Source organism: Rhea americana, unplaced genomic scaffold (assembly GCF_003343005.1).
Source record: "Rhea americana isolate MKP2758 unplaced genomic scaffold, rheAme1 scaffold_107, whole genome shotgun sequence".
Taxonomy (NCBI): Eukaryota; Metazoa; Chordata; class Aves; order Rheiformes; family Rheidae; genus Rhea; species Rhea americana.
This window is the reverse complement of record NW_028185117.1, coordinates 2,115,929-2,133,782: the sequence shown is the minus strand read 5'-3', so window position 1 is coordinate 2,133,782 and position 17,854 is coordinate 2,115,929. Positions and strand designations below refer to the sequence as shown.

The 17,854-nt window shown below is 46.6% G+C and overlaps 1 protein-coding gene across 5 annotated transcripts in view; it reads left to right on the top strand.

Moving 5' to 3' along the window:
- The window catches only part of ADGRL3 (adhesion G protein-coupled receptor L3), a 359,836-nt gene that overhangs the window by 104,254 nt on the left and 237,728 nt on the right, over window positions 1-17,854 (top strand). For all 5 annotated transcript variants that reach the window (XM_085310378.1, XM_085310354.1, XM_085310370.1 and 2 more), the window contains one exon: window positions 16,517-16,793. In XM_085310378.1, coding sequence (XP_085166504.1) covers window positions 16,739-16,793 — 55 coding nt within the window. In that variant the 5' untranslated portion in view covers window positions 16,517-16,738. The remainder of the gene's footprint in view (window positions 1-16,516; window positions 16,794-17,854) is intronic.

Here is a 17,854-nt window from a genome sequence, read left to right as displayed (position 1 = left end):
ATGTTGGAGTCAACTGCCCCAGTCTATTCYGTAACGCCGATGCTGATAAAAGCGTAGTTTGGTCCAGCAGCTCAAAACAGTGCTGCCTGCCCAAGGAATAATGCCTTCTTCCAAGCGCYCGGGGGAGGATTAAACGGGTTCCCGGCAATCTGCTGCCATCTGTGCAGGCCGTTTCCTAAAACCCGTTGGTGAACGCCTGCGGGGAGAGCCGCGAGTCTGGTTGTGTTTGCAAACCGGCACGTTAGTCGTCGGTCCTGCGTGTGAGGTTAGAAACCTGCTCCAGCAGCTGAAGGGGAAAGAGAGTGATGTAAGTTGGGAGAAAATGTGGGTGGAAAAAGTGACTTTTTGGAGACTGGAAGGAAGGAGAGGCCAGCATCGGAGAAGCAGAAGCTGTTGAGTCCTCTCTCAGCAGAGCTACCTCGCAGAGCATCAGTGTTGAGCAGAGATGGGCCAGCTCAGTGTTAAGTGATCTTTGCAGAGACGGGTGGCTGTTATTTCCACAAATGTGCTTTGAGCCAGATTCTGCAGTCTTTACTTGTCTTCAGCAACTTGCTTTTCTGAATCCCAGGGGTTTTGGTGATAAACCCTGCTCAGAGTGAACAGTAGTGGAATAATCTGTTCTCACTAACCTACATTAAAACTCTGTAATTAAAAAAGGGGGGAATCTTCAAAGCATTCTTGTTTTTGTAGCGCTATCTTGCTCAACAAACATATCTTTCTGAAAGTAGCCTTTGTGCCAAGGTTTGTATCTCTGCAGAAGGAAAAACAACCAGAAACGATGACATAAGCTCAGCTCTTTCTTGAGGCCTGCAAGATAGCAGTGTAAAACATGACATTTAACATCAGCCTCTTCTGCAGGCTTCCGGATAGCGGTGAAGGACGCCTTTGTTCGGGCCAGGCRCTCTTGCAGCTCTCCTGCAAAAAACTCCAAAAGGGAGGATCAAGAGCAAGAAACCCTCCCTCTGGTTTGGAAACCGGTGTGCCAAGAGGTCCCTTCAGCGTTTGTCTTGCCTCAAAATTGGTAAGGTTTGGTTACAGCCTTAGTGAGCTTAGAAAGATGCTTTTCTTTGCTRGAAACTGGCAGGTTTGTGCTGATGTTTGCTACATTTCTAATGAGCGGAGATGAGGGACCGTCTAAGGGGGGTCGTGGAAACTGTAGCTAGATGAGGGTTGAGAGCCTTCTCCGTGCCACGAGGTGGGTGAGGAGCATGTGCCATGCCATGGGCGAGATGTGGAGGTGAAAGCAGAACCTGGGTTCCCAAATCCCGTGTTCTGTGTCCCCTTCTCATTGCAAGACAGCATACGATAAGAAGAACTCTTACTTCCACTGATGCGTGACGAGCAGCCTAATTTGGCTGAAAGTTGAACTTGGAGGAGGAGAAATTTCTGCTGGGATGCGTTGGCCGGGTTTTGATTGCGTTGCTCTCTCCCTTCCCCGGGAACCCTCTGAATTTCCGTTCAAAACRCTGCGGGTCAGTGGTGGGTTTGGACTGCGCCAAAGCATCCGTTCACATCTGGCTCGGAGTCGAAGTCGTGAGTATTTCCCTGGCACCRGCGGAGAACGCGAGGGGCTGTCRYGCTCTGCAGCCCCCGTGGTGGGACGGTGCTGACTCTCGGGCGAACTCTTCATGGGGCTCGGGCCGAGTTTCAGGTTTGCAGCGAAACCTTGGACGCCGGTCAGCGTGGCGCTGCCTTGGCAGTGGTAACAAAAAGCGTTGCTTGGCGCTTGCTGTCGCCTTCCCTGAGTCCCTGAACTTTCCTGGGTTTCCATTGCCTTTCCAGGCATGGCCCTGGGCACCGTACTCTCACCCTTCCACCCTTGGTCTTGCTTCTTCAGTGCTGTAGGTGAAGTGCTTTGTCCATAAATTGCTCTTATCCTGTGGGGATGTGCAGCAAAGTGCAAAGCTGTGGGTTGTGTTGGAGCTCGGGCAGCGGTACCTGCCTGCTTTGAGTCTGTGTCTTGTTGTCCAAGCGACCTCTAAATGGGGCACTATTCTGATTTTTTTTTTCTTTTGGAAAATAATGAATAAGCTGCAGCACTGTTATTTATAACTATTTAGTTTTATAGATTGTGAGTCTATAATGTTTTTATAAAGTATTTTTATTAGTAGTAATGTACAGGCTGCCGCTGACTGATGGCCAGAAACACGATAGCTGTTTGCTCCTGATCCAAGGAACTAAAACTAACACCGGCTGAGGGAGGGAATGGAGTTGTGGAGCTGGGAAGTGAGGAAGGGCCTGATTTAGGTTTTTGCACTGCTCTTCTCGAGTATAATTCTGGATCTGGAAATTCGAGGTGGGCTTGCTCCCAGAGGTTRTTCCCACAGCTAGGTATCTCAGTCACGGGGGAACTACAGCAAGATACCCCATGCCAGGACTTCACGGCCATAGTCTATGGGCACGCATCTGCTCTTGTCCTGGGGTGAATATGAACTACTTTGGGGTAGTTTATCTCCCTGTGAAAGCTACCTCGTACTTACTGTAGAGYGAGTGTTTGCCCAGATTTACTGGGGGACACTTGATAGATGATGATGTGTTTCCGTGCCAGAACCTCGTATCTGGGGAGGTACAGTCCTAACGCTGCTTTTACAGGCAGGTTGCTGTCGCTGGCAGAGTTGCCCCTTCGCTTGCAGGCCATTTCTAGGATTATTTTGGCTGATTACTGCAGCCTTTTTTTTTAATTACGATAGAAACCATTGGGTCTGCAGGAAATAGGGCTTTTTATTGTAGAAATTTATTATTCTAATTAAAAAACTATGATGGCCGAGATAAAGTTAATGTTTCGTGTTTGCAGCTAGGAATCAATTCCCCATTTATTCATATCCATCAGTATTTTTCTATTGTGGTAGAGTGCACTGCAGAGGAGGCTGTGACACAGCACATGAAAAATGATGGAAGAATGTCTACTTGAGCTCAATCCTTGCCTGTCTATGGCTGGTTTGTGCTACTTTGGTGCGTGTTGGCTGCTTTGGCCTTAGGCACGTGTTAATGAACCGCTGCTTAAAAGCAGAGGATGGCTCYGGCTTCGTTGGGGAGGCCAAGAGCTTCCCTCGGTTGTGTGCTTGCCAGAGAGGATCRTACGTGTTTCTGTGCACGTATATTTACACATGCACGCAGGCAGAGCCAAGTGGAGACTTTGCAACAGGTAACGCCTTTCAAAAATTAACTAGTCCTGAGGTTTGGTCTTGCATTTGTTGCACGTTTGCTGTGACTTTAGGCACAACATGCGCTGGGTTCTGTTTAAACTCATGCAAAAGAGGAATGAGCTTAAAAATGACCCGTGAGCATACACATGCTGTTTACTGCTGGTCAGTCAACCCCAGAGAGAGGAGTTTCATCATCATCTGCTGGCTGAAAGTTTAAAACCCCCAAATCCCTCCCCTGTGGAGATAAAACCCTTGTGAACAATTAATTACCAAAGTCTCTGTTTTGCTCTGAAGTTCTTCTCTGAAGTTTCCTTCAGAGAAGCAGCTATTTAAAAACCTGGCTGCTGTTAMGGGGCCATCTCGGTGCTTGTTTGCAGGCTGCCGGTGGGGAGGAGAGGAAAGGGCGTACGCGTGCACGCTGGCGCTCGCTACGTTGCCGAAAATACCTGGCGCTTGTCGAGGGAGCCTCTGTGGGACGTGGCATGTGGTTTCCTATTTCTGAGCATCTCGGTGCTAACAGGGAGCGTTGGTGTGCAGGGAAACGGGGTGGACGCTTCTGCTCACCTGCTGTATCCGGCTGCTCGTCGGTGGTCAGGGTTGGCCTTCTGGTGGGAATAAGCTTGACCTTTTGTGCAGAGAGAGGATGAGGAGAAAAGAAAAAAGAAAGATGTTTGTAGGCTTGACCTGCATTGCAGTGATGCTTGGCAGTTTGATTTGAGCTAATGCTCTGATGTGTATTTTCAGAGCTGCTGTGACACTGTGAACGAGGGACAGTGACCTGAATTTTGGTGGAGAAACGGGCAGGCAGTTTGATCACGTACCAGAGCAAACGGATGGTACAGACTGCCGATTGATGTTATATTTTGAGAACCGCAGAGCTTTTCCCCTGGCCTCATAGTGTGTTTTTTGGCCACTTTTCCCCTCCCCTTGTAAAGGATAAAAATGGTTGTGTCCCTCCCCAAAAGAGTTTGTCGTAGAAAGTACCAAGATGCTTTGGTGCTTAAGAAAGAATAGATGCTTCACACCTCCTCCTGGACTGGTGAAGGCTACTTTCTGTGGAGGTATCCTTTTTTATTGCACAGTTTTCTACAGCCATGTTTGGATGGGGTAAAAGTTTCTAACCCTTTAAAAAATAATTGGGATGAAGACACAGGGTACGTGTGTTCGGCTGAAGAGCAGTGTCTTCGCACGGAGCTAGCAAACTTCAGCAAGATGCTGCCGGATCCTTCCCCTATTTCACATTACTCCGTCATCCAGTTTGAGACCTCTGTTGAACAGCGTTGCTAGTTCCCTTCTAAAACACTTTCCTAGGAAAGAAAAAGGATTAATTCTGTAACTTCTCCTGTGTTTACGACTGGAATAACTGTGATTTCACCATTGCGCTCCATTAAATGCTTGAAGCRAAGGTGGGGTCTGGACAGCCTCTACTTTGCTTCATGTCAGCTGGRGCTGGATGAAGCCGACCTCAGTTTGCATCTCTGATGCTCTTCCAAAAAGCAAAGCAAGTTTGGGGCTTCCTGCCCGTCTGTGAGCTGAATTGTCACTTGAACCTCCTTTTTCGGCTTGTGAGATTATGGACTAGCACGACCAACGACTGCTTCTTGGTGGGGAGTGTTATTTGCAGGATGTGAATGCCCAAAGCAGATGCACTGGCGCTTAGAAAATGAGGAAGCCTTCTAATTTTTTTTTTCCATCCAAGAAGCACGTGGGCATTTAATGCTCTCTCTAGTCTGCAGGAAATGAACTCCAGATTGAATCAAAGGATGTCAAATGGGAGCTCTGTCTCTGCGAAACACTGCTGGAAAGTGAATTGCTTTCATGGTGGGTTTTGTCATCTTATTACCGTACATACGTCTGAGTAACCCTCTGAAGACGGGGGAAAGCTTTTTGTTTGGTCAAAGGCAGCAGACTTCCCCCTTTGCCCTTCTCTGTGTTCACGTAGAGCTTTTTTGGTGACGTAGCTGTGCGTCCCTGGGATGTCCAGCCTGGCGCAGTGTTGCACGTAGGTGGGTGAGCCTGGAGAGAGCCTTCCTGGCCGCAGAGAGCGTTTCTGTTGCCGTCATCTTTTAGTTACTTTCTGCCTCTGTAGTTTTTGCTTAATATTTGGCATTTCAGGCCAAGAAGCGTGCCTTTTAATCAGGCTGCTAAGCGCTTTAGTGCTTTTTGAGGACTGTGTAATAGTGATTTGCTGTCAGCCCCTCAAAGCTGCAAAGGAAGTTTAAAATGAATCCTCCCCAGAAGAAAGGGTGATCACCTTTTGACAAGTAAACTTGCAGGCAGTTAGCGTAGTAACTACGATGTCTCCAGACATCTGCCCTCTGCCTTTTGCCAGCTCTCCACATGGCACTTGGGGTGTAGGCTGAGAGCGGRGAGGAAAGCCCCCGTGAAACGCGTTGCCGTGTTTCGCGGGACCGCTCTCTGCCTGGCCGTTGCTGYGGTCCAATCCTGAAATTGGCCTCGATTTATACAGGAGACGGGAATGCTTTTTTTCGTAACCTGAGGCCTGCAGGGCTTCAGAGAGGAGAAGGTACCTGCTGCTGCAGCAGAGCCCCTGCCTCTTTGGGGAAGGGGCTTCGTCCCCCTCTTGCAGGAGCAAGTTYCCTGGCTGAGCTGGGGCAGGGAGAACTTGCTGAAGCTGTTTTGGTTTGCTCCTTTTTAATGTTAGCTCCTTGATCCCAGATCCGTGTTCTAGATCGTGCTTCCAACATCCGTAGGATGTATGGAGACGAGGAATATGCAGCTTGCCAGGGGGGAAGAAGGTGGTTGATACCTTCCCAAAAGGCTCCCACCTGACCAAAGCTTTTTATAACTAGCAAACTGCRATTTCAGGGCTTGAAGGGGAGGAGGGGGTTGCTTGGGTTATTGCCCCTGAAYGGCAGGAGTAATTTCTAACTGGGTAATTGGAAAAACTCACTTGAACAATATTGCAATTGGTTGGTGGTTTTCAGGAAAGCATAAAGATCATGCGGATTTGCAATGTTGGAATAACAGCAAATCTATATCTTCTATTTTTTCTGAAAGAGAGTTTGCACAAGTTGAATTGCAAAGGAAGAGAATGACGTAATTTYTCCAGGAGCTATGGCCTAACTTTCTCGCCTTTGAAGTGAACCATGTTCCTCTGAAAACATGAGACACTTTAAGGAAGGGTTGTAACAGGGAAGGAAATTCCTAGAAGTTCTGCAGCCCTGCTGTTGGGAGAAGACATCTGGTTGTCTGCTGTCAGCGTGTGACTATGGCACTCGGCATGACTCCTCCGGAATGAAGACTCAGTCCCTGGCCTTAGCAGAGGTGTCTGTGCTGGGCGTTGCTGTCTTCCCCCCCCCAGCCGCGACTGAAGCGGTGAGAAGGTGCTTGGATGTTTCTCCATCCCACAACTCAGCTGAAGGATTTTTCTCCRTCCTTGCTTGGATGTGCTTGTATATTTTTTTTTTCCATCCATCAGCTCAGCTGATCTAAGCCCTGCACATCAATGGCTTTAATTCCCGGGTTAGGAGGAGGAAATGATGCAGAAGCTCCTTGATAAATCTCTGATAGCAAATTGTGTCCCACTTGTGTGCTCCTCAGTGTCCACCCCAAAGCTGTCTGCAGCCTGGAATCTACTGGCATGTAATGCTTTGGCTTTACCCACTTAACTTTCCCAAGCGTTTGGTGCTAAATCCTGAGCGATACTGGTTCCGTTTGCTCTGCGTGTGTCCTTTGGGTGGATAAATAGTGTTAAATCCCACTACTGGAAGAGACATCAATGCCGGGAAGCAACCTGTCCCTTCCTTCTCTCTGAAGACTAATTCCATCTTCCCGTTACTATCCATCCACAACGTGGATAGAAAAATGTCACTTTGGCCAAAATCCATTTTTGATATTGCTCTTTATGCTGACGGTCGTTTTGGATCAACAGAAGATCTTGGCCTTCATCTTAGCTAGGATGAGGTTTTCCTCTTTCAATTTAGACATTGCTTTTTCGGTGTGTTTTTGCTTTGAACGTTAAGCTTATGTAAGTGTAAGGTAAGCAATGGATGAAAGGGTCTTAATGTTAGATTTTTAGCCATCGGTTGGCTCTGTTACAGCTSATAGATTTCCCATCACAGGCGATCTGTGTTCTTGCTTGCTCAGATCGGCGCCGGTGCCAAGTGCTGAACAAAGACGCTATATATCTTTCTGCACAATTTGCCAGTTTTGGTTACTTTCGAAACCCGGCGTTCCTGGTTTTTGCCCTTGTGAATCTCCCTTGTAGGGAAAACCAAGTGAAGAAAGGAGCGATTGCTTCAGCGAAGCGTTGGAACGGCTGGCTTTTGTCGTCGCTCGTCCCTTTTGTTTTCTAAAGCGGGGAGTGCTTGCTGGAAAATAAGTCAAAGCAGAGATGTAGGAAAAAGTCGCCATTTGTCGTGTCCTGTGAACGGCTTTTCAGATGACTGCATGAGATATTCCGTTGCAGGGCCGCTTGCAGCTCTGACCTTAAATAACTTGCCGCTCGCTGCGTCAAGGGTGATGTTTCCAAAGGCCYCCTCTCTGGATCGCGCTCTTTACTGCCGAAACCGGTGGGATTTTTGCCAGCGTCCTCGGAGAAGCTGGCACCAGATGCAGGCTCCAGTAGTTCACGCGTGCCGCTGCGAATAACTGCGCGAGCGCGAATCGTAAAACGGCGGTGCTTAGGGTCTGTTGCAACGAGGCCGTTAATGATAGGAAACTGAGAAGCTGGTTGCAGAGTCCCGGGGATGCAGCCGTCGCGTTGCTCAGGCTGTGCTTGGCGCTACCGGATTTTGCCAGATGCCTGTCACCGAGTTACGCGTCTGCGTTTCCTTGAGGATTTTCAATTTAGTGTGCATTTAAAAACGTGAAGTATTATTGAAGCTCACTTCCTCGGTTTGACGTACTACGAATGAGGCTGCTGCCGCCGAATACAGCTGCTCTGGTCCTCCAGTAATCTGAGCAAACAATTCGTTTTGTGCCCTGAGTTTTGGGGCAAGTCAAGCAGGAGCAGATTTATTTGGGGGTGGGAGGAAGGAGGCACTGAGAAAGTTTAAAAACCTGCTCCAAGAATTGAAAAGAACATGAAAAATAGCATGCAAAGGACAAAATGTATTTTGTGGTTCATGGTATTGAAGTGTTTCAGCTCTGTTCAACTACGTAGACGTAAATACCGTAGAATTTAAAATGCAGAAGTGATTTGATCTTTTATTTTTTCTTTTTTCCTTGTGATGCTGCATCATCTTTGGAGGCTTTAGATAACCTTCTGTGGCAAGAACGGCCTTCAGTTTCCCCTTGAATCTCCTAGTGACTGATACTCTATAATAGCCCATTAAGAAATGTGTTTAATTTGAGGCTTATTGAGGCAGGCATTTTTTAGATTGGCCAATTTTAAAACAGGTGCATTTTCTCCTTTGCCTGGTTGCGACTGCTCCACGGCTGTGAGGCATGAAAATAGGGCGAGTATCTCGCATGCCTTCCCCAGCTGCCCAAGACGGTTCGCTGCTGAGGAAGCACGTATGTCCTGACTGTCCTAGCAATTAATTTCTGCGAGAAAGCACTCAAGGAATTAATTAATTTTAGCCTTTCACCCACCCAAACGTTTTATTGTTCAGAAATTTTTATGGTACCCTTTAAAAAGGACACCTGCTTTCTGGAGTTGGTCGCTTCGCTTTTGCAGAAGGCAAGTGTGCGGCCTCTAACGAATACATTTTTTTTTTCAAAAAAAGAAAAAAAGAAAAAAATTAGAGGGTTACTGTTTTATCAGATGAACTGGCTGCCACATGGTGGTTAATAATGCCAAAGGGTGACGCGAGAGCTGAGACTTCAGCTTGGAGTTCCTGGTGCAATTCCAGCTGAGTCGGAAAGTTTTGTTTGGTTAAGATCCCTCGTGTAATTTCAGCTGCAGATATCTGGCCTTTGTTTTACTTCGAAAGGGGAGAAAAGGAAAGGAAAAAAAAAAAGTGTATGAGATCCATATTACAGAAATGTTTTATCCGCCAAGAGTTTCYGGAATAAAATTCCTCCTTTTGCAGCACCAAGAGCCGACTTTCAGCTGTAGTGCCGTGGCCCYGTTTGACTGTAAACCGCTGTCGTCTGTAATTATAGGATGACCCTCGTTAGGGAGGAGGCTGGGGAAGGCGCCGGGGAGACGGCCGCTTTGGGGCGATGCGGAGGTACCTCCGTGCAGAGCTCGTTTTGACGCCCGGCGGGGACTTGGCAGCRTGTCACACAAGGTTGGCCGAGGTCTGGTCCTTCAGCTTTTTGGAGGCAATGGGAGGGATGCCGGGTGGCACCCGGGGAGTGCGTCCGGAGAGCTTTGCTCTCTGGTTTTGCTGTCTAGTTGGCTAGGGTCAAGGTTCGGGCTTGGAGCACGTCGTGGGAAACCCTAGGAGGGATCTGGGATGGGACCGTGGTTTTCCGCTACCTTGAAGGGTCAGTCAACCCCTTTGGAGAGGGCCAAAGCGAAGGCAACTGCAGATCGCTCAGAATTAATAGGTATTTTTGATCAGAGATTGGACTGGGTTCAGTTCTCATCAGGAAGGGCAGTTTCTGCAGGGATAAGGAAGTGCCGGACGTCGACCGCTTGTGACTGAACTTGGCAGAAAATCTGTCTGCTTGGTTTTGGAGTTTTTAGACTGGCAATCACGGCCTTGATCTCTATGCGCCTCTGTCATTTGCAAAATAGCGACTTTTTTCCTCCATCTTCTGTTCAGTGAAGAAATGTGGGAGGAAAGGGAAGCACCTTTGCTAGCTGGACTTTGGGTTAGATGGTGCCCTCTATTAGTGGGCTGCAGCTAGCAAACATATCTGTGCAGAAAATGGATGCAATAATTAAATGGTATTTTTTTCCTCCAGAAAAAATCAGAGGCTGACTCGTAGTTAATATCTAAAAATCTATTTGAATGGTAAATGTTTTGGGGGGGGGGGAGTCATCTTATTCTTGTTGCACAGACTTTTGCTGCAGGGCTGTGTAAATATTTTTTTGTTCCGATACTTGGCCTATTTCTTATTCCTATCGCTCTTGCCTGTGTAGTGAAAAATCCCACGCCCAGCAATTAAGAGCGGTATTTATTCATCTCAATGCATATGCGTCTTTTACCTTTTCTGACCTAAAAACGCTTCCTCTGCGTTACTCTTCTCCTTTCCTGCTCGCTCTGAGGACTGGCTTTTGCCCTGCTCTTCCTATCCTGTAGCCGGTGCTGTTTGTTTTTTCTCCTAGCGACCTACTGGGCTGCTCTGTTGTCTTTGGGACTAAGAGGAGGGTTTTTTTTTTTTTTCCATCGTGGGTATGAATATTTAAGGCTCATCTCTTGTATTGAAAACTGAGGTAAAGTTTCTCCCTTACTAAAGACTGGTTTGATGTTATTTATTTATTTATATATATTTTTTATTATTATTATTTTGAGAATGCTCATGATGGAACAAACTCTAGATAAGATTATTTCAACACGGCAAGGTCGGGGGGGGGCGGTTTCGAAGCTCTCGAGTCTCTCAAGGCTGTTTCTTAATTTGCATCATTTGGTTGAATAATATAACCCTCCTAATATTTTCCAAGCCACTTGCCCTTAAGTAATCACTTACACTTATCTTCAGCGTAAACCTCATTGATTTTATTTCTCATCGAAAACATCGGTAGTAGCAAGTATGATCCTATTGGCTTACAGTCTATTAGAAATAAAATTATATTAAATGTCTTGTGGGGTGTGAAGAGGTTAAGTCAAGGAGAGTCGTCTGAGAAAATCATCTCGGTGTAAAACATAAATCTGTTTTATACTTAAACTACATGTCACCCACCAGCCAAAAATAGCAGTGATCATTAAAACCCAATTTGCTGCTAAACATTAATAGACATTTATTACATCATAACAGATCTGGAAGACAATTAYATTTAACTTTTTTCCTAGATAAGTTTCTTCTAAAATGTGTTATTCACCTGGATTTTGCCATTAATCTCATTTGCCGGTGGGGTTTTTCTTTTTTTAATTGATTTGATTTGATAACGTGCCTGTGCGCACACGCATGGTTGTGTGTGTGGATGATCTCTGGTTACTCTAACTTCTTTTTAATTTTTTTTTACAGCAGCTTTTTTTTTTTGATGGGAAAAGCAATTAACCTTGATTATATTGCCTATTAATATCCTAATCAGCACAAAAAGCGAAGGCAATTACGTTTTCTTAGTGCAAAACGAGTAAGAGCTCATCCTGTCTGTTTGAGAAAAGAACAGTAAGCAAGAGCGGAATAAAAAAAGGCACGAGAGACTCATTTTACCTGTATGAAATAGATGACAGCTTCGGCACTGTTTTTCACTGCAATTGCTCAGTCAAGTGCCACTCTTTGCCTTTATTATTGCAGCTTACGGTTATACATATCCAAAACCTGATTTATTTTTTGTTATTTTATTTATTATTTATTTTTTTTGCTGTGATTTCCTAGCTGTGAAGCTCTCGAGACCAAGGCGAGCAAAGGACGCTAAACCCTTGGTTCCCTCTCTCAGTCTGCAGCTGCTGGGCGATTTAGGGCGAACCAAGGGAGAAAATTAGAGGTGGGATGAAGGAGATGGGCGGAGAGGGAGGATGCGAAAGATGGTGGAGAAAGGGATATTGCGAAATWATTTTAAATGCTGCATCCAGAGGCATTGGGGAATATTCCTCCTCTGCCCCCGATACTACACTTTGCTTCAAGGGGCGCTGTTTAATCTCATTAATTTTAAAATTTAAATCTTAACATTTAAGTCTTAATTTCTTTAACTCGAATATGTCAAGCTCTGTTTGTTTCCCACCTGTTTACTGAGCCTCTAAGTGGCATTTGAGTCCRGTTTTTCAACTTTTCCTCCGTAAGGAGGAATCTACCTACAAAGAAAGCCGAGGTTTGTTTTTTTTCATTATTCCAAGGAATTGCCACATACCGAGAGTCTCGCAATGAAATCATTGCTGTTGGCAACCTTGCTCAAGTGCTTGCCTGGGTAGCGTTTTCTCTTTATAAAAAGAGAATTACTACAAACCTAATGCATTTGAGAGATGCGAGATTTCCGAGGAAACGGGAACTTAAGATGCTGCCACCACCTCCGTCCCCGGGAAAGCTTTTTCGAGAAACGTGGTGGCAACAACTGCTCTGCGCGATAACGAAGCGGGGCTGTTTCAGGTGGTCGGAGGTTCATGAAGCTGTACAGCCTGTGATAAGAGCCACATAGTTTTCCCAACACGCGTACTGGATTGCTGGAGGGCCGCCTTATTTTGTGCCAGCTGTGAGCTTCATTTATTTATTTATTTTTATAGTAGCCAGCACTTAACTGAGGCATGTATAAAGTTTGTCTTTATAATCGGGGTTTTGGGATGCCYGCTGATCTAGATGCAGTGATGCAATGCAGCTATTGGCATATTTTGCAACATCTTTGGATGATGCCCTGCACTTTTAAAAGTTTTGCAAGAGCGACCGTGTATTTGCGTACGTTCGGGATGCGTGTGAGTGACGTACCTTCCTGCTGGAGATCTGTAGTCGAGTATGTTGCAGGAGACAAGCAGCAGGTGCTTTGAGAAAGGCTGGAGCATTCGGTGGTTGTGATGTTCATGCATGCAGTTGATGTAATTTTTATAAGCTTCTGGAGCTTGTTTCCAAGACGCTTTCCTTTTTCTCCATCTCTTTCCCTCCTGATCCTCCAGCGTGAGGTCGAAGATGTGCAGCTAGCTTCACTTYTAGTTTGGTTGTCATCGTCATCTGAAATTGCTTTGATCCAGGATTGAGTAGGAAAACCAACAAGCAGCAGATAGCTTAAACTCCCCATTTGACCTTTGGAAAAGCACAAAAGCCTCCATTTCACTTACATGGGACAAGGGGAGAAAAAAAAAACCCACTAGATTCGTCTGGCTCATGCTCGTGTGTGCTCTTATCAAAGGCTCGATTAATCTGAAGTGAATTAACTCGGTTAACACTTGCAGGTTGTTYTGCAGCGAATCCCGTAGTGCATCTAAAGAGCTCTTTGTCACTTTGAATTAGAGCCTGAACTGGTGGTGGTTGAGGCTGGGGTTGAGCCGACAGCGGCTCCCGGCTCCCCCGGCCGCCCCTCTCGAGGCAGCACGAGCGGCCCTGCCGTGGTTTTTGAGAGCCGAGGATGAACGGGAAGTTAGGCGGCACGTCGCTGTCGTTGCTTSGGTTTTGAAACTGTTTATTGAGGTGGGTTCCTTGAGGTTTTTAAACYGGATGCGTTTTCAGGGAGGGGGCAAACTTGGCTCAAGTTAAACTAGTTAAGAAAAGATGTGGGGCCTTTCTGTTTGGCCCTGGCTAACGAATCCTGTTCAAAATGCTCTTGCCCCTCCTGTAGTCCAACTTGACTGTCCAGAGAGCGCCTAAGACCTGCTGGGTGAAGGAGGGCAGAGTTGGCCGGGTCAGGTTAGGTAGATTGCTGGTGCCTTTGGCCTGTGCTGCTCTAAATCCTGCTTTGATTTTTTTCACTAACTAAATTACCTAGCTTCCTTCTCTTTTTTGCCCTCCCTGTAGACCAGCATTCGACTATCGTGGAAAACGTTCCGTGTGCTCTTGACTGCAGCTACCCAAGAACAGATTTTGGTAGATGCGGTGTTTGTTGATATATCCCTAATGCTCTTTTAGTAATGGAAATTTTGACGAGTGCTTCGCTGCACTTGTCTAGTCCTGAAGGCCTTGGATTTCTTTGGTTTTCCCCTATTCTGCCAGTGCTGTTTTGATGAGCTGGATTTTAGGAATAGCAAGCATGCAGACTGCTTCTGGGTGATGCTTGGCAGGAGAGGAGAGCATGAGGCTTTTGGTAGCAGGTAACCTCTCCATAAATAAACACGGGCTGCRTCTTCTAGATGGTCAAGCTCAACCCTTAATTTTTTTTCCTATGTTTTGGTGTTTGGTGAATTTTAACTGGGTGTAATCTAAAGGTGATAAGAACTTTATTCTGAAGGCCTCTTTCTGCCTCTCCTAATGCTGTTTGGGTGGGATTGTGGGACTGTTCAGAGGCGGACTGTCTCACTCATTTAGCAGCTCCCCAGTTCAGAAACACCCCATGATTAGGTATAGGTGATAGAGAAGCACCCCAGATTCTGTAGCACTCTGATTTGTGTGGCTAATGCGGTGGTTCCCCACCTCATCAAACAACCTCAGCAGTTTATCCAGACAAATTGTGGATTTGTTAAGACTTGTGCATGAGCTTAAACCTAAGGACTCGAGCAAATCTTTGTAGGAGCAGGCTGAAGGGCAACGCTGTGCCAGGGACAGCGCGTGGACACAGCCCGGTAGGCTATGTTTTTAGCTTCCCTTACTCTAGAAGGAGGGAAATCAGAGTTAGAGTGTTGGGCCAGWCTTCGAACTGGAGTAAACAGTGCGTGTAATTGCTCATATCCTCTCTGCATCTTGCATAGGAGCTTTGTCACTGGGTAATGGGGAAACTTGCTCTTCCTGATAGGAGGAGGCACTTGCACTTCTAGGTTGTGGCAAGACATGAGTTCCTGAAGCAATTGCCTGGGATCTGCTTAAGGGCAGGTGAATCCTCTTGCTTTTTGGGCCCCAGCCCATGAGACCWTAGGCAAACTTTAATTTTTGGATGGCATCATGCTTTTCCCACCGTACAAATATTGCCAGCTGTCCCTACTGTGGGATACGTAGCGTAATTCGTTTGCGACTTGTCCAGTTTATACCTGAGCGGCTTTTACTGCACCATAATGTGCCCTCTTTTTGATGGATTTACTTTATCCGCATCTTGAATTGGCTTAAAGGAGTAAAAACGGGGAAAGAAACCTCTGTTCCTTCACTGCCTGGTTGAGGCTTTGCTTGGAGGAGGCCTACCTGAGCTCGGAGAGCTTCCCCCCATCTCTCAAACCTGTGGCACGAGAAGCGGCACGCTTGCGAAGCTCTCCGTGTGGAGGCCGCAGCAGAGCAAGCGCTTTGGTGCGCGCGGGGTGGCCTTTTGAGAGGAAAAATGGCAAGGTTGATCTCCGTTTGGGACGTCTAATTTAAAATATTCACGAGTCCCCGTCCCCCATCGGAAAACGGGCTCTAAATGCTATCGGTGACCGCTGCGATTAGGCCGAGCTTGAGCCAAGTCGTAATCTCTGGCGTGACCGTGGAGAAGGCACTTGACTGCGTGTTGACCTCGGGCGTTTTGGCCGCCCCGGTTACAGAGCTGCGAAAATAAACGCCGCGTTGGAGCGAACGAAWGGCGGGGAGTGGACGGGGAGGGAGGGAGGGAAGGGTTGAGGGGGGAATAAAATCTTGGCAGCGCCGGCAGATATATTTATCGGGGCAAAATGCAGCTCCCGTATAGGGTTTGGGGCCGAACAATGTGGGGTTTGACGGAGCCGGTCGGCGAAGACGGGAGGCAAAACAAAGGGCGCTTTGTGGCRCCCGAGTTTCAGACGTGCACCCGCATCGCAATGGCACGCAGCGCTGCTTTTCATATAGCTTTTTGGCTCGAGCTGCGTTTTGAGTAAGAACAAAAGTTGGCAAAAACAGCTGCTTTGCTCCGAGAAGAATAACTTCTGTTGATCAGAGATCTTTTTGGGGGGGGGGAGATTTTTTTTTTTTTTTTTTTCACTAGTCCAGTGCTGCAAAGTCAAGGGAGTTCAAAACAGATATGCAAAGTACTTTACAGTCCCTCGTGTTTTATCATCGTTTCAAAGTCAGCGGGGAGCTAAGTCTCAGGCTGATGCCATGGTTTAGCTCTGTGTAGTTGTGGGGCTTCTTTCTCTGCCAAGCTTGAGTCATCGTGGCCATCTAACCCCTTCTTGCGCGATTAAAATGATGGGAAGCTGGAATCCTTTTTGCAATTAAATGAGTGAATGTTTCTATTGAAGCATAGAGTCTTAATTTCCCTGTGCTTTCCTGTAAGAGTGTGGGACGGACGAGACCATTATTTTTAATCCCGCAATGAATAACCGCGGAGCTCAGCTGGAACTGGATGATGAGTCACCGGYGGTCGCTGTCGTAGGTAGCTCCGGGGTAAGGGTGACTCCCAGGCTCTGCTGGGGTTCAAAACCAGCTCTGGATCCAGCGAAGGGAAACAGTCATCTTTTGATTCGCAGACACCCAAATGTTTTCCCSTGAGTTGCAGACCCCGGCGTACGTCGGGTTTAGTGCAAAGCRTGTAGGCTTTTGTGGCTTCTGCTCGCCCTTGTGGACTCACTAGGCTGTTGGGTTCAAAACTGCAGATTTCAAGCCCGGCTTTAAGCGAGGAAAGTGGAGTATTAGTGGTCACAGACCGGTCCTCTGCATAGGGGCGAGTTTTAATTCCTCTTGCATGCGRGGAATCTCTGAAGGGCGAGAAGCTGAAAGACAGGCTTGCCCTTGCATCTGTTTATCGCAAAGGAAAGTACAGCAAGACTTGAAAGAAAACTCTATCTCAATGTGTTGCTGATGGCTTTTTTTTTTCTTTTTTTCTCTTGTAGGTCGCAGATTCTGGATACTGGCTGTGGAATTTTTTTATTATTATTTTTATTTTTTGGTTGGCTTTTTTTTTTCCTTTTTTCCTCCCCCGTCTCCCCTCCCCTTTCGGATGTGACTCGAAGACCAACCGTTGAAGTGCTGGAGAAGCAAGCGCAGGCGGAGGCTCGCATCGTTTTGTCTGAACCCGTGATTGCTGGGATACTTTCAAGCCCTCCTTCACAGTCATGTGGTCATCACAGCTGCTCTTCTTCACCATGCTCCTAACACCGTTAGCCCGTGGTGAGTGAGAGGTGGGAAGGGGAAAAGAGTGGGAAACAGAGGAAGGGTTTGGTCTACTTCTGTGTAATTTTTTTCTTCCCAAGATGCTGATTTCCCTCCCCACCYCGCAGCTCTTTGAAAATCCCAGGCTGCCACCATAACTTGTTAGTCCTGAAACAAGAATTTGTAAGGCTGGTCGCGCACGGAGGTATTAGCCTGGAGAAATTCAGCAAAACCTGGTGCTTTTCATCCTACGGGTTATGCTTGGAAAACGTATCTTTCTGATATGGGAAGCTCGAACGTAGGCCGTGGAAGTAAGTTACTAGATTTCTGAAGTGCTGGAGGCTTCAGGAGCTCCTCTTCTCAGGGATGGTCACTAAATGCTCAGAGCAGAGCTTTGGAAAATCTGGCTACTGACTGGTGCCCAAATGGAAGGTGGGCTTCACCGAGAATCTGATATTATTTACAGGTTAGTGCAAACGTGTTTATGAATAAGATGATCGCCTGTATGTAGGCTGCGGGCCCCTGTTCTTATAACGCTGGTTGGGCGCGTTCTGCTCAACATCCACTGTGTCCGTGGAAAGACGCTAAAGCAAAAATTTGCAGCAAAAAAAAAGGTTTTTTTAAAAATGAAATATGTGTAATTGAGCGTATCTATTTATAGAGCACAACCTGTCTGCTCGTATCGCTTTTAACACCTTTGGGTACAAAGGTTATCTGTACTGTCGTTCTTTGAGCAAAACTCCTTGCTGACTTGGAAATTAGAATGAATAATTAAACTGAGTCTACCAACTGGGGTGGAAAGAGAAGAGCTATTAAGAAAGGTGCTCTCGGTTGTTCTCAAGGAGAGTTAAATGGTAGATGTTTTGTAAATCTTTATAATTAAACAATATATTAACAGTTAAAGCAATTAACAATTTAAACACGCCTCTGGCACWTTTGGTTTTAATTCGCAGTGCCACTGTAGCTAAAGAACCTCCTGCCTCATGGTTGTCGTGGCTGAGAATGTCTCAAGTGTCCAAGGAGTCGTGTTGTGCTACAGATGAGCAAACACCAGACATGCAGAAACTAAGTGCCTGGAA